This window comes from Streptopelia decaocto (genome assembly GCF_964273445.1).
Source record: "Streptopelia decaocto genome assembly, chromosome: 9".
Taxonomy (NCBI): Eukaryota; Metazoa; Chordata; class Aves; order Columbiformes; family Columbidae; genus Streptopelia; species Streptopelia decaocto.
Genome location: NC_138664.1, coordinates 4,759,162 through 4,783,506, shown reverse-complemented (window position 1 = coordinate 4,783,506; position 24,345 = coordinate 4,759,162). Strand labels below are relative to the sequence as shown.

The 24,345-nt window shown below is 45.0% G+C and overlaps 2 protein-coding genes across 7 annotated transcripts in view; both read left to right on the top strand.

Annotated features, from left to right (window-relative positions):
• ZFAND6 (zinc finger AN1-type containing 6) overlaps window positions 1-3,351 on the top strand; it is a 37,368-nt gene extending 34,017 nt beyond the window's left edge. For all 6 annotated transcript variants that reach the window (XM_082061326.1, XM_082061327.1, XM_082061328.1 and 3 more), the window contains 2 exons: window positions 1,667-1,780; window positions 2,368-3,351. In XM_082061326.1, the coding sequence (XP_081917452.1) occupies window positions 1,667-1,780; window positions 2,368-2,516 (263 nt within the window). In that variant the 3' untranslated portion in view covers window positions 2,517-3,351. The remainder of the gene's footprint in view (window positions 1-1,666; window positions 1,781-2,367) is intronic.
• A 3,056-nt stretch (window positions 3,352-6,407) lies between these two features.
• FAH (fumarylacetoacetate hydrolase) lies at window positions 6,408-23,262 on the top strand. Its single transcript, XM_082061136.1, has 14 exons — window positions 6,408-6,758; window positions 8,729-8,839; window positions 9,410-9,531; window positions 11,221-11,270; window positions 12,540-12,630; window positions 13,163-13,260; window positions 13,520-13,572; window positions 14,974-15,073; window positions 15,766-15,896; window positions 16,665-16,740; window positions 17,308-17,354; window positions 18,262-18,363; window positions 19,320-19,437; window positions 23,139-23,262. Exons 1-14 carry the CDS (start codon window positions 6,678-6,680, stop codon window positions 23,216-23,218), a joined length of 1,260 nt encoding a protein of 419 aa, XP_081917262.1. The 5' UTR covers window positions 6,408-6,677; the 3' UTR covers window positions 23,219-23,262.
• The last annotated feature ends 1,083 nt before the right edge of the window (window positions 23,263-24,345 follow it).

Genomic DNA, 24,345 nt, shown 5'->3' with positions numbered 1-24,345 from the left:
TCATGGCATGAAACTTTCTTAATGAATTAATAAACACTGAAGTGTCCTGTATAAGAAAGCAAGAGTTAATCTAAGTAAGTCTTACTTATCTTTCAATCCTTACTGCTTTTGATGATTATCTTGCAAACCTTTGGATATTACCTGTCCACTCAGAAATACACCCTTTAAAAGCCATTTATAGCCATTGAACCATTTTTTTTTTTGCAAACTAGCAATTCTTATATGCTTCTGGACAAAAAAAAAAGCTCTGCTTCCAACACAGTGATTATAAATAGTTTAATAAACCATGTGTAGCAGCCTATATTTGCTAGATTAACCTTTGGCATATGCTGTCCACTTGGCAAAGTCTTTGCTGGAGGTCAGGTATTTTGCTGCCCATTGATGATGCTTGGTACTGACTACACTGTTTTGATACATTGCAAAGATGCAAAGTGTCCTTTCCATTTAAAAAAAACAAAAAAGTCATCAGAATAGCAGCAGAGGAAAAAAACCCAGCAGAATCATTCTGCAGAATAGCAGTCGGCTGGTGTGGAACTAGCACAGGGCTGCATCTGACAGTCTCCATCTAACAAAAGTCCAGCTGCACAGAGATGCTGAAGCTTTTTCCCTGACAAATGTCTGGCGGTGCTGCTGTATCCCCTTCTCCACAGTGCTGCTTCTGGCTCTGCTTCCACTGACACTCCTCCTTCCCAGAGCTTGCTCTTGTTCTCTGCTGCAAATACTCCTGGCTTCTGTGTACCTTACTCCCAGGAGACTTGTCCTGCTGTGGTCTAGCCATGGCTGGAAGGCAGAGATTGGCTCAGGGCCATTCTTGAAATGCAGTTGGGTTTTTTTAGTTTCTATTTCTGTTTTGTAATGTAAGGAATGTGCAAATACTTGAGGAAAAGCAGCCAATTTCTATTTTTACCTGGGTCAAGCAAATACTACCATTGCTTGTTTATATTCTCCCACACAACCTGTAACCTCTCTCCTTCAGATGTGAGAGAACATTAAAGTAGGTGCAAAGTTGTTTTTAAAATGAGGCGTTTACCTGCTTCCTTTGGGGTTTCAGGGTAGCGTGTGTCCTCCCTGCAAGTCTGTGTGTCTTGAGCCGATTGTTTTTCACCCTGGGGAGTCGATAGCCCATGTGCAGGTTTTTTTCAAGATGTGCAAGATTAGCAGCATCACAGTGGTAGAGATTGTTCTGAAACCCTGCATTTTGTGTGGCCTCGGTACTGCAGCCTTCAGCAAAAATAATGTCGATTCAGTATTTGAGTGTTTTGCTCAACTGATCCTAATAAGTACAATGCTTCTTATAAGCAGATTTTGGGAACCAGACTAGTAACACTGGTAGGGAAATACTTGGTGTTGGATATTCATTCTGTTACCAGATCTGACCTCTTTGAATCTTACTCTCAAACTTGAATTTCGATGTTTCTTTATGCTGTTTTGCACCGTGAACTTCGAGCACTCAGCGAATTCACTCCTTAAATGAGATGGAAGGTCTAGGGGGAATACAGCTACTGATAGTGCATTACACTTTGGGCATGGAAGCTGCAGCAAAATGACTAACCCCAGAACTTAAATTTGCAACTTGGGCTTTAGATTATTGTATGACTTAAACAGAAGAAGGGGAGAGAGACAGACTCTTTTTTTCCATTGTTCTCATTAACTTTTTTAATGTTAGCTTCAGCATCAGAGAATGCAGAGCCTACACCTGAAGAACAAGACAAGTCACTTGACAAACCAAAACAGAAAAAGAATCGTTGTTTCATGTGCAGGAAGAAGGTTGGACTTACTGGTAAGAAATTCCGATTTCACCTTTTCTTAAAGGGAGACTTGGTTACGCTTTGGACCTTTGTAGGGTCAATGGTCATCTTGATGTTGTTGATTTGAAACGGAACTTGGCCATAGCTGCTTTCAGCTTGGCTCTTAATAGATTTAGTCATTCGTATATTTTGTTTTTCAGCTTCCTGTCTTTAATTGAAATTCGTAATTCCCAATACTTCCCTTTGCAAGTCTGCTTAGCTGAGGAATTGGAGGATAGTTTGCTGCTGTTCACTCACTGGCTTTGCAGTGATTCAGTGAAAGGGCCTAAGAAAACTTGAGTTCTGCCAGGTGAAGATTCCTAAACAAAGAAAAAGGGCAGGAGGTGTCCAGGGATGTGTTTTGTGTGTCATGGAATACAAAGGAATCATCAGATCTTGCTGTAATTGCTTAAAAATGTATTATTTGTGATTCTTATGCTTTCTGCAGCAGAGGCTCTTTGGCTGATTGACAGTGGTGACTTGACATTTATTGCTAGTGAGTGAACACGATTCAGGTTTTAAAGCAAATCCATACAATTAAGAATGTTGAAATGTCTTAAGCTACTATTTCTGTCCACAGGGTTTGAGTGTCGGTGTGGAAATGTTTACTGTGGTATGCACCGTTATTCAGATGTACACAGTTGCTCTTACAACTACAAAGCCGATGCTGCTGAGAAAATCAGAAAAGAGAATCCTGTAGTTGTTGGGGAAAAGATCCAGAAGATCTGAACTGCTGCTTCTGCTGGAATACAAAATCCTCTGACCATCTGCAGATTAAATTGACTTGAGCTTCTTTCCTTAGTCATCAGGAATGTAGAGCAGTGTATCTTGCCTAGACCTTTTAATCATGCATGTCATCAGATGAATAGATTTTTTTGGTTTTATTTTATTTTTTTTTTTGTTTTGAAAATGACTCTGAACATTTATTTTCATTGCAGTTTTCTGTGGCTGAAGACTTAAGTAAACTTTACAAGTATTATCCTTTAAGATGATTTTAAAATTAGTTAAGTGCAGAGGGCTTTTATAACAAATGTGGAGAAAATATTGGAGGGCTGTGCTTTTCCAGGATAAAACATGCATGCGTTAACTTTGCAGGTTTATTTTCTTTTGTATATAGCTTTTCTCTGCAGCACAATTTCCTTTTTTTTTGATAATGCCTTGTATGGCACAACTAGTTATCAGTAACTGAATGTACTTTAATCATTATGGCTGCTTCTGTTTTTTTGTTTTTGTTTTTTTTTCCCATTAACGAGAGGTTATACATGTTTGCATATTAGCTTGTTTGCACCCTCTACCTATTTATGTATGAATCATTTGTAATGAGAGTGTGTGCTGAGATTGTCTGCGTGTTTTGGTGTTTGTTTTCTTTTTTTTTCTTAAATGGGGTTTGTTTTTGTGTGTGTGGGGGGGAAGGCTGTATGCTCTTCACTGACTGCAGGTTTCATTGGGATTACATCCACCAGTCTGTCTGTACACAAATATGAAGAATGATCTGAAGTACCTGTGCTGTATTTATGTTTATCCACGTCTTAACTTTGATTAAATAAAATTTGAAAGAATTGGAGCCCCTGTGGCTGTCACTAGTATCTGTAATTTGGATTTCTCTTGTTTTGATTTCATAGGTGGGAACCATTGGTGGGTGGTTCCTTTACTTACGGTGTATTCGTTCACAGAGACCACATGTATCCCAATTCCAGCTAACTTCTGATTTATTCTTTTTACTCTCTGATAGTCACAGCTAAAGTTTCCAGCAGCTTTTGAGCTTGTGCATTGATACATTCTACACAGGGAGTTCTCTGTGCTTCCTGTGCAGTGTCACTTGGTGCAGGGGTTGGGGTCATTTGTGACAATGTCCATCAGTTGGGGGCAGACCTGCAGGTAGCACAGATGTGCCTGGTGACAAGGCTGTGGATCCATCTACGTGGTTTTTGGAAATACAGCCATGAAGTTTGTGATCCATCATCTGACAGACAGCGCTGCACAGATTTCTTGAAGTTAGGTGAGAGAATGGTTCTTGAGGCAGTTTCTGCAGCAAGATGTCCTTCTGAAGTTTGGTATCTATAGACTTCAGCATTGAACGCTGCCACTGCCGCCCTCCATGTGCTCCTTAGCGGATCTACAGGCTTGCAATGATCTGCAGGTAGGAGGAATTGTTCTTCTGTTGTCTTGTGAGGATGCTCAGAGTTAAGACTGCCTGTCTTGGAGTCTGTCTGCTTCAACCATCCAACCACCCTGGTCACGTATATAACTTAAAGGTTGAGTGGTTTACGTAGTTCTGTGGTAACTTCAATGCTGCTTATCACCACACTTAACAGTACGCCAAAGTAGAACTAATTCCTCTCCAGATAATACTGATCTGCAGTTGAAATTTCACTTGGTGGCTTGCTGCTGCTTTGGAGCGTTTGTGAAAGAAATGAGATTGCATGGCTTTATTTAAAATGTTAAATTTTTAATCAAAGCCGGGCTACATCCTTTAAAATTTGGAATGCTCTTTAAAAGCTATGGCTGGCAATTAGTAGATAAAGCACCACATTTAGCACAAAAACGCTACGCAGCAGAAGGAGCTTCCTCTGTCAGATAGCTGTGGACAGTAATCTGCAAAACCCAATAATAAATGAAGTATCTTGTGCTTGCAAAAATGGCTTAACCACAATCTATGAAGCGCATGGTTTTTATAGTGAAGAGGGGAATAAATAACTCTTACTGGCACATTTCAGTAATGGTCTGACTTTTTATGGGTCAAAGATCCTGTATTTTCTCAGAGCGTTTGCTAAACTCTCTTACCACAGCACAGAGCATGGGAGAGCAGCAGCATCCTGTCCTTTGTGGGTGTTCCTCAGTTTGCTTTCCTCTTTGCTGCTGCTTCCCTATTCTGTAACCCTTCCCTTCTCAGTTTGAGTCCCCCTTTTCCCTGCTTTTGGTCTCTTCCTTTTCCTAAAAGTATCTTTTTCCTCTCCCTTACGTGCCCTCCCCTCCGATCCACTATTCAGCTGACAGTGCCCAGCAGAGAGGAGACGCTGTAGATTTCAGAATGGGAGGGAAAACCAATCCTGTTTGTATTTTCTGGTATCTTAAGAGACTGAAAGAAGAAAAAGTACAATAAAAGCCTTTGGAGTTCACATATTCTCTTTACCATCACCTGTTAAGAAGCCACAACTCTTCTGGCCCTCAACAGGGAGGCAGGTCAGCACCGGGCAGTTCTGCTGTCGCTCCTGTTGTTCTCAAAGCAATAAACCTACTGTCCTGTGCATTTCTCAGAGCTAAGAATACTGAAGGAGTGTATGGTCCTAGTGTACAAACTTGTATCTTGACTGGAAACCCACCTTTCCATAATGCTTAAGAACGGCATGTCGTCTGTTTTGGCATTGGCTCTGTGCTATCGTGGTGGTCAATCTGCTTCTCAATCTGGGTAAGTAGTGAAGCTTCATGTTTTGTGTCATCAGCTTGAGGTTAGGAGATGAATATTTTAACATCAGCACATTTGCAGCACTACAGAACACTTGAGCGAATCTGTCTTCTCAAGATACGTAGTGTGTATTTGAAACAAGCTTTCAAGGTGGTTTTGGAACAAGCAGCTCTACACCCAGTTCCCATAATCTTGGCATGAACCCCCTGCACTGCATTTTCCAGCAATCAGTGTAATGGTTTGTCCCTTAGGTACAGGAATTTTACAGGGAATTATACAGAAGTTTGTGCTAGGCGTTGTGCTTAACTAAGATCCCCTTTCATCATGTGAGCTTGTGTCTCCACTGAGAGGAGCTGTCACAGATGGGCTGTCATCAGTGGTGTTGTGTCACCTCACATTGAATCTGGCTACACAGTGTGCTGCATTTCTTCTAATGAGTCTTCTCTGCCAAAAAAAAGCAGCTGAGCAGGACACCAGTTCTTTGGCAGGGGCAAGCATCTCACCCTTTTTATCAAAAAGGGTCTTTGCTATTTAGTTTTAATTGCAAGGATATTCCCTCATTACTTTCTACTTTTCCTGAATATGGGTGAATTTTCTGCTGCAGGTGGGAGGCAGTTGGGACTGGGAGTGAAGTGACCAGCCTCTCTGCTCTTTGGGGTTGGTTGCACAAATATGTCTCGTTTTAAGCCGCTGGAGCTGTCTGGAGAAAATGGAAGAACTCAAATCGGGTGCAGCATTTCAGAACTAAAAAGCACACAGTGCGGTTTCAGGTGTGATTTCTGTGATGTCCCGATTGTTGCTGAGCTCCTGCTGGAAGAGCTCAGCGTGGGGATGATTGTTTCACCGTTGCTCGGTGTGTACACATACACAGCTATGTCACAAGAGCCAGAGGCTATGGATGCATTGCAAAGAGCAAGTTGTATTTTAGTTACCTCGCTACTGGGGGATCTCTGAAGTCGCTGGTACAAGGAACAGACAAGTGCAAGTCACTTGAGAATATTTACATTTAACCAACCTCCTTACCAAATCATCCGATACATTCCCATACACTCGGGCATGTAAATGACCACTCGGAAGTAAAATAAGAGGAATTACCCCTGTTTTTGGAACTGTCTGCTCAGATCCCCCAGCTGCAGTCATGCACATATAGAATTGTTTCGGTTGGAAAAGACCTTTAAGATTGAGTCCAACTGTAGGAAGAAGGGCCCCAGGTTCACATGAGGGTTTCTGGAGCAGGAAGAGTTGTTTAACACCGGTCCCTACGTCACTGGGAGCACTGAAGAGCTGCTGGCTCCTGCAGACCTCTGGCACTAATTAACCCTCAGCAGAGGGTGGGATGGAGACGGGTCTGCGATTGGTTTGAGGCTGAGGATGGAGGGTGGGATTTGGTGCTGCTATGCTCTTGGTTACAACATCTGGAGAGGATCTTCCTCCTCGAGACGTGGGGGCTCTCGTCTGCAAGCGCGGACTGCTTGGTGGTCAGCATGTCTTTCATACAGGTGGACAAGGACTCGGATTTTCCTCTCCAGAATCTCCCATATGGGGTTTTCTCCACTAAGGAGGAGGTGAGTAACAGCAAACTTTGTCCTCAGGGTGTTGCGATTGTCCCAAGGCTACGAATAACAGCAGGAATTCCCTGCAACCTGCTATAAAGGAGAACTTCCCAGCCTGGGACACTCGCGGGACCTTCCTGATGAGACAGCAAAACCGTAGCTGCTGCATCGGCTCTTCAAAGAAGCTGTTATCAGAATAACCACGTTAAGATTGCACAAAAGTGTTGATACTTATAAGAAGTACTATGGCTAATACATACAGCAGTTTTTGTGTGGTTTTGACTGTGTTTGTGAAATCATTAATTCTGCATTTAATCCTTTTAAGTAGAGGCACGGCACAGTTCACACTGATATTTTTTTATTCTTAATTCAATCCTTCGTTTTCCTTGTGGCTGAGTGTAATCTCATCTTCACTCTTAAGAAGCCACGTTATATATTTATTTTAATCTCACACCTCCCAGTGCCTGGTGGGACAGAGCCCGGGGACGTGACCTCGGAGAAGGGGAAACAAGCCAAGAGCTGCTTCTCGGAAGGAAAAAGTGGAGGATTTATTTATCCTTGCTCACGGAAACATCATGATTATCTCCTGGTTTCTGCTGTCTTGGCTTATCCATGCAGGTTAAAAAAATATATATATATAAAGTGGAAGATTGTGTTTTCTGATGTGGTATTTTCCAAAGATAAAACTGAGATGGTTTGTTTAATCTCTTCCTAGATGTGTGTACTGTTATCTAGCAAGTTTGGATTATTTTTCTGCCTTGTACAGTAAGTGTTCTCTGAAGAAAGCATCACTCCAACCCTATGAAAAGGCAGACAAGGACATAGAGAAATTATTTAGGAAAATAATGTTCTAAAAGTGGCCTAGCGTTGTCACAATTTCAAGCTAAAGCAGTCGATGCCATTCCTGACTACCCCAGTTACAGATTAACCTGACACAACCTTTAGAGTTTTCTGCAGGAATGTTTGCTGAATAAACACTTACTATCACTTTTGGAATCTTGTTTAGAAATTAAAGGTTTAACAGTGTGGATTTTCATAGTTGGCTGTTCCCGTTTGGTAAGCCGGTTTTCATAATGACTGTAACTAGTTTGTCTAAAGACGGGAATAATTGAAATATGCAGCATTTTTATAACCCCCCGTGCAGCTGCGGTGGAGCCGCCGTGGGACCGGCCGTGCTGCTCCGTCGCCGCCGGCTCCGCACGGGCTTGGTGCTGCGGAGATGAACAGGGTCTTTGTGTCCTGCGTTGCATCTGTCCCATGAATGCAGCCGCGATGTCCCTGTAGATGTGGGAAGCTGGTCCTGGAGTGAGGATCCGGGCTGGGGTTCGCCTCGCGTGGCGTGAGGGTGGGTTACGTATGGCGGCCTCATTCAACGTGCTGCAGAAATAACGTGGCTGAGCAAGGTGCGCTGCGTTCCCAGCGTCGTCAGTGGGGTCCAGAGCACCCTTTGTCTGCTGCAGAAATCCCTATTTCTCTCCAGTTACATGGCTATAAGGATGAGATCAGTCCTGCTGTGGCAGGTCTATGCTTCAGTTCTCCATCTGTAGAAGGAGGAATAGCTTTTTTTCCTACTTCACAGCATATTTCAGATATGCAAACATCAACATTTAGGGCTGGACTGGCAATTAAACAAGTTTATTCTGAAATGCATGTCATTAATGAGGAGCGGGGGGAAGAGAGCATGGAAATAAACCTCTATTTGTCGTCCTATCGTTCCCCCAAAAGATGGGGGCAAGGAGAAGGCTCTCCCACCCCTCAAAGGCTGCAGGGAGTCTGCAATAATGTTCTGCCTCCGGGTCTTCACGTTTTTCAGTAGCCAGTCTCATTGATTAGCTTTTAATGGCAAATTGCTGTAATACCAGACCCTTGTCCCTGATCAATAAAACTCTCTGTCACTGTCTTCCTCCATGCCCTCTTCAGAGGATTTTTTGGTACAAGCATAAACTCTTCTTCTTTCCCGCTCTCCTCTTGCTGCTTTGCAGCCCAGACACAGACTTGGGGTCGCAATTGGAGACCAGATTTTGGATCTCAGTGTCATTAAACATCTGTTCAACGGACCAGCTCTTGCCAAACATCAGCATGTCTTTGACCAGGTATTTATCATAGTGTCTGTTGTTCTAATTTCCACGCACACTTTGGAAACACCCCTAAGAGTTTGTAGAAACTTGTGGTGAGATAAGAACTGAAAATGTGTTGTTGGGTGGGCTCTACTTACAGGGTAATCTCATCACATCTGTGATCGCAAGGGGAGCAGAGGCATCTGGGGTCCAAAGGACATTTTCATCAGACTTTGGCAATGCAGGGGCCTGACAGAATGTGTAAACAATTACTTCAGTCCCCCTTGTATCCCAGTCAGATGGGATTTTGATGACAGAGAGGCTGTGTTTTGAAGGTAAATAGAAATGGTCTCTGGTTACATCTAGTTGAGTTATCAAAGCCGCTAAGGCACATGGGCACATGGCAAGGGTGCAGCAGGTCCTGCTTCAGAGGATTTGTGGTGTGAGGACAGGAGCACGGGGAGTGATCGACAGGGAGGACGGGTGATCTGGGCACCCCCGCCGCATAACCCCGGGGTGCAAGCGTGGGACAACTTCCACACACACACAAAGGGGAAGCAAAACGTGGTCTTTTATCTGCCTTCTCGCCTCTCTGTCACCTGTCAGCCGACCCTGAACGCCTTCATGGGGCTGGGCCGGGCGGCGTGGATGGAGGCGAGGGCTCGTCTGCAGGAGCTGCTGTCGGCCGGCGAGCCGGCCCTGAGGGACAACGCGGAGCTGCGGGGAAGGTGAGGGAGCGGACGGTGGCGCGGTGGCCTTCCAGCTGTGCCCTGTGCCACCCAGTGGTCCAAGGCGCCAAAATAGAAGGTCTGAATGTGGCCACCTACACGGGAATTCACAGTATCACAGTATCACAGTATGTTTGGGATTGGAAGGGACCTCAAAAGATCATCCAGTCCAATCCCCCTGCTGGAGCAGGAACACCCAGGTGAGGTCGCACAGGAACATGTCCAGGCGGGTTGGAATGTCTCCAGAGAAGGAGACTCCACAACCTCCCTGGGCAGCCTGTTCCAGTATCTGTCACCCTTACTGAGAAGAAGTTTTTTCTCAAATTTAAGTGGAACCTCTTGTGTTCCAGCTTGATCCCATTACCCCTTGTCCTATCATTGTTTGCCACCGAGAAGAGCCTGGCTCCATCCTCATGGCACTCACCCTTTATATATTTATAAACATTAATGAGGTCACCCCTCAGTCTCCTCTTCTCCAAACTAAAGAGACCCAGCTCCCTCAGCCTTTCTTCATAAGGGAGATGCTCCACTCCCTTAAGCATCTTCGTTGCCCTACGCTGGACCCTCTCCAGCAGTTCCCTGTCCTGCTGCAACTGAGGGGCCCAGAACTGGACACAATATTCCAGGTGTGGTCTCACCAGGGCGGAGTAGAGGGGAAGGAGGACCTCTCTCGATCTACTAACCACCCCCCTTGTAATACACCCCAATTAACCAGGGTTTGGGTATATTGAGAGCTTCCCTCTTTTAATTATGTGTCTCATTAGTCCTTTAGATGCCCACAGATCTGGGGTGTCACGCTCCCCCTGGGGACACTGAGCTCTGCCCTGGGGTGCCGCAGACCTGCTGCCTCTCTGCAGGGTGTCCAGCTGGGCTGCCCAGGAAGGCGGGGGCTTGCATCCCCTCCATCATGGCCTTTGGTGACAAGGTGGCTGCCAGGGTCTCCACCCCACCTCTGCCACCTCCCCCAGCACTGCCCTGGAGCCTCTTCTGGCAAGGGGTCACCCCTCCAATTGCTCCTCAGAAACAGCCGGAGTTTGCTAAAACCAACCCTGTTGTCACAAATTGGTTTCAGATGTGGGGCAGTGCACTGGTGTAGGGGTGGGAGGGGAGGACTGTGCCCTGCTCCATGCTGTGCTGATGGAAAATGTGTGTGTCCATTAATCACATACCTTCTTGTTTGTCCAGAGTGATGCTTTAAGCACTACAACTGCTTGCCCTGGCAGCAACAGGAGCCATTCCTCCCTGTCTTGCTGGGATGATTTAGGCATACACAGGCAGGAAAGGGGTTGGCACACAGATCTTCCCTGAGCATGTCCAGCCATTTGAATCGGGCACCCCGAGAGCCCCATCCCATGAAATCATCCTTTCCATGCGGCAGAGGCAGCGGTGACCAGCTGGGCTGTGTGCACGGGCATCGGGCGTCTCTCCGTGCCCCTTGGCAAACCAGCCCGCTCACCGCGAGCATCACCTCCCTCCCGCTCACACCCTGACGGCTGCTCCTTTCGGCCTCAGTAACAGCAGCCTGTGCACTTGTCTTCATTTTTCTGCAAGTTTTTTTTTTGCTGCAAGTCTTTGCAAAATAAATTAAGGAAGGAGCTAGTCGAGACTGAGCCCCTTACATGCTTACAAACTATTAATATTTGAGAGCTGCAAGTTTTCTGAGAGTTGAGTCATCATTTTTCGTTTTAGAGCATTTGTACCTCAGGCTTCTGCGACGATGCACCTGCCAGCCCACATCGGTGAGTCTCCCATAGCCAAAGGCTGCTCAGTGCTGCCCTTCACTCTCCTCCGGAGAAGCTGCTTTATTTCCAGCTTGCTCAGACAGACAGATCATAGCTGTGACATTGAATGGGTTTTGCAGGAGCCAGAAGTAGATTATTGTATATAATGAAAGGTGAGCGCTGTCTGTGGCACAAGAATAAAAGCCTGGGGAAGCTCAGTAGCAGCCAGAAAATTCCTGGATGCATTTTTCATTAAATCAGTGAAGATATTGCCTGATGCCATATAAGTCTTGTCATCAAATTGACATCACCAAAGGCCTTTGTGACTAGAGCCAGGGAAGAAACACTTGTTTTGTTTCCAACATTTTCCCCATTTGCCATCAGAAAATAATGCAGATCTTTGAAAGTTTTGCAAGGCAGATACTCTGGCACAGCCTCATAAATAAGCACAAGTCTCTGCTCCCAGACTACTACTCTGCAGCTCAAATCTTACCTCCGCTCCTGTGAGGCCATGGAATGTTTTGGAGTTAGTGTGTCCATAGAGGTATATAAACATCTTATTGTTTTTAACAGAAGTTTATATTTGGACCCAAAACAACTTGATCAAAATCGCTTGAGAGGTGCGACCTTCACAGGAGCAGGGATGTGAACTTGCTGTCTCACACACCTACAAGTTATTTAGGTTTCTGCCACACTTAGTTCAGCTCTGCCCTGTGCATCGTTCGTTCTTGTCCTGGCTGTGTCCTCTGCTGGGGCTGCGAGATAACTTACTGACCCTGCAGATATAACCCCCCTCTCCTAAATTGAGGGGTTTTTCCCCCCAAACCCTCTGATTTCCCATGAATGCGAGGGGTGGGAGCTGTTTGCAGGGATGGCAGCAGAGGGCAGCAGATGTCCTGAGTATGAGCCGATTCCCTCCACCCGGGTACCGCCGGCAAAACAACAAACCGAGCAGCGGGACCCGGCTTGTCTATGGGAAGCCGGCTGCTGTTTTATGTCCCTGCTCTTTTTACCCCTTTTCTCTGCTGGAGGCTTTTTTTTTTTTAAAAAAAAGGCCAGTTTTGCATGCACAATTTTATAGGTGAACTGTGCCAATCACCACCTTTGTGCTATTAATTACACACCTGCACTGATAATATTAATTGTTGCTACTTGCTCCTGCTCAGCGCTCTCACTGCCTCCTTTCCTGCTCTTTTCATTGCCAGCAGTGCGCACTGTGCTCTAGCCCTGGCAGATGAGGGATTTTCCTGCCGTTCATCCCTATTTTACGGGTTTCTTTCCATGCAGGAGATTACACTGACTTCTATTCTTCACGCCAACATGCCACAAACGTTGGGATCATGTTCAGGGGGAAGGAGAATGCTTTGATGCCTAACTGGTGGGTAGTTCAGGTTTTTCCCTGACACAGCGTTATTTTGTATGCTTATATGTACTCATACAGAAATTTTCAAAGATCTGAGTGGTTTTTCAGGAAAATACTGATTTCAGTTCTGTGGCGGATGAGAATCTGTACTGTCAAGAGTTTGATAAGAGAGCTGAAAACCACATTTCTCCAACCTTAGCCGAGTCTGCTCTGCATTTCGTTGTAGCAGCCACACCAATTACAATGCAACTCTCTGCTGCAAAGACAGATTTATCTAAGAAATGGGGGTTTGCTGAATGACAAGAAAGCAGAGCTTAAGCTCCAAGGAATTAAGCGGAGCAGTGGCACAAAAGTGCATTAAGACGCGGCTTTGGATTATAGTTTGCTCACATCTTTATATCAGAGCAAGTGAGCTGCAAATGTCCATGCCATTTATGCAGAGATCGCTCCTTGTACCTCACACCCCCATGGTGTTTCGACCCCAAAAAGCTGCTCTGGCTGGCGATGGTGACACAGCTAACCTGAGCTCTGTGACGTCCTTTCACAGGCTGCACTTACCCGTGGGTTATCACGGCCGGGCATCGTCCGTTGTGGTGTCCGGGACACCCATCCGGAGACCTGTGGGGCAAATGAGACCTGATAATGGTGAGTCCACGATAGGCTTTTAATATGACTTCTTATTTTTTTAGTTTTTATTTTTCCTCCACATCACAGAATAGTGGAGAGGATGCCTTAGGATGCCTTGTCTAAAGCCCAGCCTGGGGTCAGGGCAAGAGAAAGCCCTGACTTAAGTCCATCTTGTCTTTGCATGCTGGGCAGCACCAGCTGCTCTGTTTCTTCTGGCTGTTACCTTTATTTCCCTACCTGCCTCCCTGTCGTAAAATACTCTTTCTTCTATCCACAGATAAACCTCCAGTGTTTGGTGCTTGTAAGCGTCTGGATATTGAGTTAGAAATGGTAAGATGAGGTTTTTGCCCCTGCTACTTCAATAAACAAACATCAAAATAGAAACAGGGAAGAAAAGGTAGGTTTATATTCTAAAATGAGTGTCTCATGAGGTCCATCCCTGCGTTTCCCTCTGAGCAGCGTGTGCAGCTGGCAATAAATATTTCTATGACAGAAACCTTCCCTTCTGAGGAGTCGTGGGGTGCGTTAGCTCGTTCAGTGGTTTGCTAATGCAGCTTTCAGGCTGGAAACAGCTCATCTGGCCAACACTGAGCACCAGTGCAGCAGTCTGGAAGCACTCAGGCATCATCCTTTTTATCAGACACCACAGCCTGTTATCTGGTTAGCAGTTGCCTCTGCGCTGTAGCCAGGATCTTTTAGTGGATGCTGGGGGTTTTGGAGGTACAGGCTGGCTGTGCCTTGAGTCTAGAGCAGAGGAAGACGTGAGTTCTTGGGAACGCAATTCAAACCCCGCATCTTTCTGGCTGGAAGGATGAAACCCGTGCTGTGAGTGTTGTAAAAATCATCCTTGGAAGGTGCATCTTCTTGTGGCTTAGTGTGGTCCAGAAGGGAGAGTTTTACAGGATTGTTCATTATGATTTATATGATTTGTATCATTGATATGATTTATTCCCCATCTCTCCCCTGTAAAAAAAAAAAAAAAAAGAAGTGAAAGAAGTCTAATATAAAGGGAAATGGTACCAAAAATAAACTGCAAGCCTTTAATGTTGTATGCTTTGCAGATCAGTGCAATAAAGTAGGAGGCAGCCCCATGGAGTGGGTACCTGAAGTCCTGCCGTACGTCTGCTTTGCAGCCTGAGTTTTACTGCCAGCAGCTGTGAGAGTGAATTTACACTGGTGAAGGCTTCGGAAGAAAACCTTTCATACTGTTGGTGGAAAGAGACAACCGAGATTCCCTGTAGATATCTCTGCCAAGGGCTCAGGCTGTACGTGTTCTAAGGGAGTAAGGGCAGGCACCCAGTTCATGAACTTGTTTTATCAGTGGGCACATTTCTCCACCTGTCTCCTCTTCCCCACCTTCAGCATCCCCTCAGATGACTTCAAACTCTTTCCTGGTCACTGTCTGCAGCAAACAGAGTCACTTCAGTGGGCAAACCTGCTCTGCATCCAGATTGTGATTGAGAGGGACCATTTTTTCTCCTGTGTTTTGACAATGTCACACCCTTGTTTAAGACTGTCTCTTAGCAACACAGTGCTCTTAAGTATTTCAAGCCTGCCAGTTTCATGGAGGGGAAGAAAGAAGAAGTTAGGCCATGGGTTTTATCTAATCGTATACGGGAAACGATGCAAAATCCCATCCCACACATCCTCTGTTGCTTGTGCATATAACCCCCTGTGCAGTGAAAATTTTTAACCTCAAAAACTTCTTTAATCACCCTTTTTCAATTTCAGGCATTCTTTGTAGGTCCTGGCAACAAGTATGGGGAGCCAATTCCTATCAGCAGAGCACAGGAGCACATCTTTGGGATGGTCCTGATGAACGATTGGAGCGGTAATCTGTGCCGCGGGACTCTGCCTGGAGAGGGGGTTACAGCATCGCAGGAAACCTTAGACAGGGACAAATGATATATTTTAATACTAGAATAGTCATGATTGAAACCACTGGGTATGGTTGAAAGGGATGAAAATGAAATGCTGTCTGCATTTCTCAGGCTCTGTCTCAATCCATATTCGATCAATCAGTAGAACCAGAAATTGCTGCCTAATGAAGATTTATTTACTCATGAATGAGCTAATATCAGTCTAAGTTCTTCTGGGCAGGGATTGAGCAGCCCTAAGGATGGCGATTCCAACAGAGGATTGATTTCAGTATCAGGAGTAGGAAAAGGATTTGGCAATCACAAATCCCTCAGTATATGCATAGATTTCAATGGCCGAAACGGCCCTGCAACTGGCATGGACCATTAGCGGGGTGTAAAAACATTAAATAAAGTGGGGATAAAACTACTGGTCATATAGGGGTGGCCTGACTTGTTTTAATTATAGCTGACTTTTCTTCCTAATCTTGCCGGTCTAAGAAAACTAGTTTGAGGATCTCAAAGGGATGGATTGAAATCAGGATTTGGGCACAATGGCTAGAAAAGGGTGGTGATAACTTGTCCATATTACTCTTTAAACAGGTGTGAAAGCTGTGCAATACCTGGGATGTATTCAACAGTATTGCTTTGAATTTTCTCTTCCTAGCCCGTGACATCCAGAAATGGGAATATGTTCCTCTGGGTCCATTCCTGGGCAAGAGCTTTGGCACAACCATCTCTCCTTGGGTGGTCACCATGGAAGCTCTTATGCCATTTGTGCTGCCAAACCCTGTCCAGGTTAGCAAGAGAAAGGGTAGAAACAAGCGGAAAGTAGGGCTAGAAAAGTCTCAGCAGGGCTGGTAGGTCCCATCAGTAGAAATCACTGAGCTGTACCAGTTCTTTAGAGAGTTTGCAAGTGTGATCCTGCTTCTAAACATATGAAGGCATCCTGGGACATCTGAGTTCAAATGCTCGTTGATGTCACTGGCACTGCCACATCATGCCCTGAGCTGCCATCCTGTCTGCTTGAGCAGGGCAGAAAAATGCTCTCCTTAAAAACATCTGGAAAATAAACTGATCAGAGAGCTTCTCATTAGTGTCTGGTAGCCCTTGGCATCCAGCAAGCAGTGGAGAGAGTGAACTTGAGCCAAAACACTTTGTTCAAGCATTTCCAGTTGTCTGCATTATGTAGAGATTTAGTTATAATGGAAAAAGACAATAAAGAGTCCTACAGAGAGCTCACAACTGCCTTCTCTGTGCAGGAACAGAGCAAAGGTGTGTGGGCCCTGTGTTTGTTTTGGATTGCCATCCACGCCGTAATGATGGAGAGGGCTTTTGGAGCCCACGTGCAGACCAAGGAGTCAGATTATATGGATATCACATCTGCTCAGAAAGATCTTTCAAAGCGTGTGCATGAGAGCAAGCAAAGCAATGATCTGAGCAGTAGCAATGGTGGAGTAAATGGGGTGTGCAGCACAGCCTGGTTAAACAAAAAGTCACTGGGATGGCTTGTGGAAGTTTTCCTTTCTGTTTGTTTAGACTGTGGTGCCTTTTATATGCTTTCAGGATCCCAAACCACTGCCCTACCTTCAGGATGAAGAGCCCTACACTTTTGACATCAAGCTCTTCGTTGCTATTAAAGGTACGATACTGCTGAGTGGGTTATAAAGCTGAAATTGCCAATTAAGGGATGCAGAGCCACCATGTATTTCAGACACTTTACCCTTGGCTCTGCGATCCTTCTTTCCCTTCTTTGCCCATATTATCTCCGTCAGAGAAGGAGGCAAAGCTCTTCGTGCTCTCCGCTGGCTGTGCAGCAATGTGTTGAGGAGGGAATGTCTCCCAGGGGATCGGTTCGTGATGAGGAGGGTCCCTGTGGGGTCTGCTTGCCTGGGTATGGAAAGATGAGATCGACAAGAGATACAGATGTTAACCCAGCTCATGGCCCAGCTGCCCAGTAGGTCCAGGTGCTGCTCCTTTAGGAGAGCAGAGAGTGGGAAATGGGCGCCTTGATACTACCCCAGTGCCACCCACACACTTGTTTTCTGTGAAATGCTGGCCTTCATATTGATATAGAAAATGTTGTTGCTTGTTTCCTGCTAGAGATTACGATAAAAGAAGTCTCCATTCATCTGTAAAATCAAAAGACTCCAAAGTTATTCATCCAACACAGTTTGCTTCCCTGTTTCTTATTTTTTATTTTCTGCAGGAGAAGGAATGAGCGCGCCAACCACCATATGCAGATCCAATTTCAAGGTAAAGCTCCACTATCTTTCATTTGTTTGAAATCTTGCTGATTCCATCAGCTCCAGCCTTAGGCGATTTCGAACGCTGACTTTTGCATCAGCTGGAGATCAAGCCTGGCGTGTGTTTGTGTAGGGGACAGACAGAGAAGAGTGGAGGGTGGTGACAGTTCATCCCTCTGCGGAGGTGGAAATACCTGAAAGCTTGAGCACTGAAGAAGGTGGCAGCTCTTCCCACTGCTCAGCTTAGTGTGCTCAGAGCATTGTAAATCATGTGCTAATTCTGCAGAGAGCAATGAAAGCGGATGACTCGCAAGCAAAGGAATTGCCTCTCGATGTGCTGAGGTGCCAGCCCCAGTCTGTCCCCAGCCCCTGTCTGTCCGTCTGTCCCTGCAGGCTGACTGAAGGGATCATAAGGCAGGAGGTATATGTACCAGCTGCAGGATTTCTCAATCAATTTCATATTCACATTTGGTTCTTTGCACAGTAATTACCTTAATCAGTAAATCAGTAGTCAGCAAATCAGTAATAAGGAGATTTTGCTATAAACTCATTAAAATACTGGACTTAATCATGGATCCTGGGTCAGCAGTGCTGGCCTTAAAGAGGAAGAATAAGATGAGGGATGACATCCAGCTGAAAGGAGAGAAATTTTACATGACTAAATTGCATGTTAAAGTATGTGTTTTATATGCACACAACAGCTCTTGGTCATCATTGAGGAAGCAAACAGCCAGGCCACAGTAAATACTGTGAATGCAGCACTAAGTAGCAGTGGTTCCTCATTAAGTGAGGAAACTTTTCTTTAGGGACAGTCTTACCAGCATCATCCCGAGAATGCAGTATGTTCTGCATAGGCTAATGAGATGCCTGCGAGGATTGGCCTTCACTGCTTTAGCCTCCTCTTCTCCTTCCTCCAGCACATGTACTGGACCATGAAACAGCAGCTGGCTCATCATTCCATCAACGGGTGCAACCTCAGACCTGGAGATCTCCTGGCCTCCGGCACCATCAGTGGACCCGTAAGTGTTCAAATAACGACAGTCGCTGAGAACTGGTCACCAATCCAAAACCAACTGAGCAGGGCTTTGGGTCTAAGCCCTGTTTGATGTGAGCAGCCATGAAAATATCTGTACTTTGAGTTAATGCTTTTGTAGCCCAAAATTGCACTGAGAAGTGGTGTGTATACTGTTATTGGTTTCTGTTTTTTATGATCCCTCCTGTGTTCCTTTTCCTAAGAACTATTTTACTGCAGATACAAATTAATTTCTGCACACAAGAATCCACACAGCCCATTTATACTCTGTGAAATGCAGGGATTTTTTTTCTGAGGAACATGTAAAAGGTGCATGGGTATAGCTTTTCATTTCTCTAATGCTACATATTTGGAGCTAATTTCACAAGCTGTTATTCTGCCTGTACTGCCACATGCACAGTTGTTGCAATATGTGGGTAAGGTACCAGCACTTTCTGAAACGTCAGATTTAAATCCTGCTCTGGAAGACAGTAAGTTGTTCCCAAGTTGGGATACCTGTACTTCAATCTTAAGCATTTCTGAAGTGTTTTTTTCCTTCTTCTAAACTATTATACTGCAGATTGACATTAAAGACTTACAAACATTTGCCAGCTTTGCTCTTCTGAAGAACAAAATGTAAATAAAACTGCGAAACGTGACAACATAAAAGCACCGCGTTTGCAGAAGTGCCCTTGATTTGTTTCCATTCTCTCTGTAGCAGACTAAACTGCTTTTTAGGTTTTAGCACTATGTTAAACACACCAGATAATGGCTGGAAACACGGCTCCTGACAGTGAACAAGCAAGTAAGATGCAAAGGCAGGAAAATAATGTATCAATGAATTCAAGCAACAGCAAAACTCTGTTCTATAGAGTTAACATACTTGTACTTCCAGCAGAAAGTAGCTTAATGGTCGGACAGGTACTAAACAGCTGTTTATTTGTTTATGGACCATTGCTGCAGGAGCTGGAGAGCTTTGGCTCCATGCTGGAGCTGTCCTGGAATGGAACGAAAGAAATCCCTCTCGGCAGGGGACAGTCTCGTAAATTCCTGCAGGATGGAGACGAAATCATTTTGACAGGTAATGGCCAAAAATCTGCTCTTACACAGCAGCAAGGATGTGTTTCCATAGATTGATCCCAGTGCAAGCACCTGGCGGGGAGATGGGCTGTTCTGTACTGTGCTGCGCAAGCACGGTTGTTTCCATCCTACCTGTCAGGAGGCAGAAGCAGGTGGATAGAAGTTTCCCTGCATTAAATGCTTTCTGAATTAGATTATTTGCTTTGCTAAGTAATTGATGATCTCACTATGACTGGGCGTGAAAGCTAAGGGAATGGAGAGCTTTTCGCTTTTATGGACAAGAAATATATTACGACTAAAATTAGTTGATTTGTTGCCACCACACAGTCCAAGTCTGCATTTGGAACAGAGCTTGGCAAATGCTGCAAAACGTTATTTTGAAAAAAAAAAAAAAAGCAAAATGTGCATATTGAGTGAAGTGTGTTGCAAATCAAATATGTGGGAAACAGCAGGAAGCCTGCTAACACAGCTAAGAAGCTGCCCTCTGAAAAGGGCTGTGCTTCAGAGCTGCTTCATGCTGGGTCATGGGTTTAATTTTCACCTTGAGAAACTAAGTATTTTATTAATTAAAATCTACCGTCATGATTTGCGATCTAAATCCTACTCCTACTTCTTTTTAATCCAAAGACCAGTGCAAAAAAATCTGTTATTCCCTTTCCTCTCATCCTGTCAACCCCTTATGCCTTTAATGTGACAAATATTTGGCAAAACATCCATGAGAAACTTTTGATTCAAGCCTGAGAAACTTTTGATTCAAGCCTGCATATGTCTTTGCTGTGTCACATACTCTGTTTTTAGAGAATATCTTGTTGAACATCAGTTGAGACCCAGCCAGTGCCACAGCTGGCTCTGAGCACCTCCATTGTGCTGATGTGATCAGAGATAGTCTGCACAAGAGCAAAAAGGTTCAAGCGATGAGAAAACACTTAAAAATATGACTTAAGGCAGAGAAAATGTGACTGATGGCTATGCAGCAACCTGAAGGACATGACAGCGTGATGCTGGTTTGTGTTCACATACCTGTGCCTGCTCAATCCAACCAAGACTTTTAGGACTTTTGCCAAAACATTCTAAAATTTCTCATTTTTTTTTCAGAAAGCTTTTTAACAAAACCCAAGAACTTGCCCGTGATGAAAAAAATATTACGCATATGCGGATATATTTTGATCTCCCAGTGATGGCTGTATAAGTAGTTTTGGTAGTGCTGCAGCCAGAGCCTTGGTGCCTCCCATCTGGCGGTCCGTGCAATAGCTTTGAAAATCACGTTTCTGTGAGATTCTGCCAGTTTTGCAGAGGAAGATGCTGAGACAACTGGAGATTTAGATGTACTGGGGAGAACGGTGGATGATGAAACCAAGGAGTCCCCAATAACTCTGACATCCTTCTGCCTTCCAACAGCCCAGCAACAACTCATGCTGCAACATGTAGGCATCTGACGCTGCTCTCCATAGGCTCCCATACATTCCATGCAGAGACACTCCTCCAGCAATTCATTGCCCTGCAGAGGTGCAGATGTCCCTCCAGTAACTGTGCCAGGAGCCCTAACTTAGGGTACAGTCAGGTATTCTGAATGTCCCTTTAGGGTTACATGCTGACATCCTTACTGGCAATGAGCACCTTGCAGTTTGGCAACCTGGCACAAGGTGACCAGCTGGGTGACAAATGAGACCAGACTGTGACCCATATTGTTCTGTGACCCAGAACAAGTTGCCTTTAAATAAGTACTTTAAATCTTTGATGACTTTTATCCTTAAAGATGGCACAATGGTGGTGGTGTTAACCTGGATGAAGGCACTGTTGCTCCAGTGGGACAGTCTCATGTTAATCACTCTGCTGTGCTATTTTACACCAGCAACAGTTTGTGGTTGTAGTGATCAGGGCACCACGCTATTTGTTAAAGGCAGATGCTGCTGGGGCTGTCTGCTGGGACAGTTTGGGACCTGCTCCTATTTAGTGATATATAGCAAGTCCAGTGCCTTAAGACACCCTTGAGGCAGGACTGCTGCTATTGCATCCTCCCCCGAGGCTGTGCTGTTAGCTCTTCCGAAGCACCCAACCCATAATTGCTAGTCTCCTATTTCAACATTTTATTCTCACTCCCCTTGTGGGAACTATTTCAGGACTCAAACACAATAAAATGAGAGAAATATATCTTTCCCAAGAAGTGCATCTCGGGGAGGGAGCCTTGCAAGGGAAGGTTTGCTGCAGCCATTGTAAAATCCTCTCTGTCGCTCCTTGCGCTCTGCTCAGGCCGCTGCGCTGGCAGCACAGAGCTCGCTTTGTTAAATGTGCTGCTGCTTGGTACTGCTCTAAATTGTAGTTGACAGCAGGGATAACTAAACTAGACTGAAATAATAAGCCAGCGCTCAAAGGAGAGTTGGCGATGAAGCCTGATGAGACAAGTGGAAACTGAGCTGAGCCTCAAAGCAAGTGCCTTACTCAAGCAAAGCTTAGGAATGAGAATTACCTGGCAGATACTGGGGTGGTGGCTGTGGGCAGGCTGTTAGCACTTACAGACACTGCTGGCCTTGGAAAAATGTCGTTTGAGCCTGGCTATGCGAGCTGCCCTATGGGTTGGAGCTGGTAAGGTCCATCCTCATGCTACAGTAACTTTGGCTGCCTGAACCCATCCGTTCTCCTCTCGCTCAGCAGAGGTTGCCACTGATCCCTGCTAAGGGCGGGAATTGAGGCTAAAGTCTGCTCTGTTCAGCTCCCTCTAGGCTTCTCAAAGGCATCTGGGTTTTACCACATGCAGCAAAGATGATGTATTCCATTATTTTAAGAAAATCCATCTCTAATTATGAAATCGGTCCTTAAAATACAGCATATGCCACTTGTGTCCTTCCTTTGCTCAGCTGTTGTTGGCGGAGAGCTACAGTAGGTCTCCTCAGCTGTTTCTTCCCAGAATAGTCTTCCCAGATGGGCCTGAAGCCTCCGGCTGTGTCCCCTCCCCTCGTCCACCCGCAGCTTTGCTCAGGGATGCTGTTTCTGGAGCAGCTCGGCTGGTCCATGGCAGCAAGAGGCTCTGCAGCATCTCCGTCCTAATGTCATCTGTCCCACCATGCAGGAGCAGGGACAGATTGGATGGTCCTGCAGCTAGAGATGTTGTCACAGCCTGGTAACTTCAGCAGCAGTCAGCAGACTTTCAATGCCTCTTTATATAACAGAGGATAAATGAGTATTTTGAGTCAGATGCTGAGTTTCTCATGGAAATAAACTACTTGATTTTAGCGAGAGAAACAGGCTCTGCAAGGGTAGGTCCTGCTGTTTGAAGAGGTTTAATGATCATCTTTCTGGCTATAGGAGTCCCGATGTCCCAAGAGCAGTCCTAATACTGCAGAAAGAGAATTCAGATTTACTTTATTAATTGCAAGGCTGGGCCAGGCAGCGAATCAGCTTGCCAGTTAGATTGATGATGCTGCAGATTAGGTTTGAAAACAGAAATATTGCACATCTTGTTTGCTCTTTGATCAATTCACCGAACTCACATATTGCTGTGTTTAACATTTTGTGCTTCTTCTCTCTACTTTTCTATTCCTGGGCTACTTGAACTCTTCCAGGTGTTCTGTTTTTTTTACTCCTCATTTCATTTCTGAAATGTTTCCACTGGTTTTTGGTCTCTTTATGCCTTTATTTGCTTTGACCCCTGGTAAAATCCTGCTGTCCTTACAGAACAAGCTGTCTGTTGTTTTCTGGGCCCAGGTTACTGCCAGGGCAATGGCTTCCGTGTGGGATTCGGCCAGTGCTCCGGAAAAATCCTTCCAGCCCTGTCAGATCCATGATGACCGGAGTAAGGCGACATCTGAGGAAGAGGATCTCTCCCCCCACCTCTAACAGTCATGCTCCTTTATTCAGATGTATTATTTTTTATAGGAGTGATTGGAATCTTATTATTTTTAACGATCAATAAATATCTTAAAGATGAATGTGGCTCTCTGGTGTGATAAGAAAAGGATTTCAATGCTCGCTTAAAACTCTCAAAATGAGATTACCGAAATGGAAAGTGAGAATCTTAACTCTTCTATTTTATTAATATTTTTTTGTAATGATGAAAAGAGGCTTTCAAGTAAAGTTGTGCATTTAGAGCACTATGTTGATGGTAACAGCTGAGACTGCATGCTGACCTCCTTTTTTCAGTGTTAATACACTGAAGGTAAAACCCTGAAGGCGAATTGCATATGGATGGTAAAATCTTGTAGACCATCCTAAGTTAAAGAGAGTTACATGATTATGCCCTAAACTAATCTGTAACAAAGCAATTTGCAAATGTGATAGTACAACTGAAAGGAACAGAAAAGCAAAACAAAAAAGTACAGGACCAACTAACAACCCTTTAAAATAGCGAAAATAAAAATCATACTGTACAAAAACACCCAACCCACCAACAAATAACTAATGATGACCAAGAAGAGTCAGCACTAAACTCCTGTATCTCGGAAAGAAAATCTGTGCAGGATTTGGAGTTCAGCCCTTACAGTGCAGCACCGACGAGCTCCTGGAAGCAAACCCCAGCAGGGTGCAGCCCCAATCTGCCACCATCCCCTTGCCCTGGGAACATGTGGGATGTCCCTGCTCCTCCTGCCCCAACACTGGCAGAAGCAGTGACCCAGAACAGAGACCTGATGCTGGGACACCCCTCAGAAGAGAGAGTGGAGATACCCTGTGACCTTGCCCTGATTTTAGAGAAGGGTTTCCCCATTGTAGCGTGGAAGGTGTTGGTCTCTCTTCTCCCAAATATCCAGTGATAAGACAAGAGGGAATGTCTTCAAGTTGTGCCAGGGAAGGTTTAGATTGGATAATAGGAAAAAATTCTTCATGGAAAGGGTTGTCAGGCATTGAAATTGACTGCCCAGGGAAGTGGTGGAGTCACCATCCCTGGAGGTGTTTACAAGACATAGAGATGAGGTTC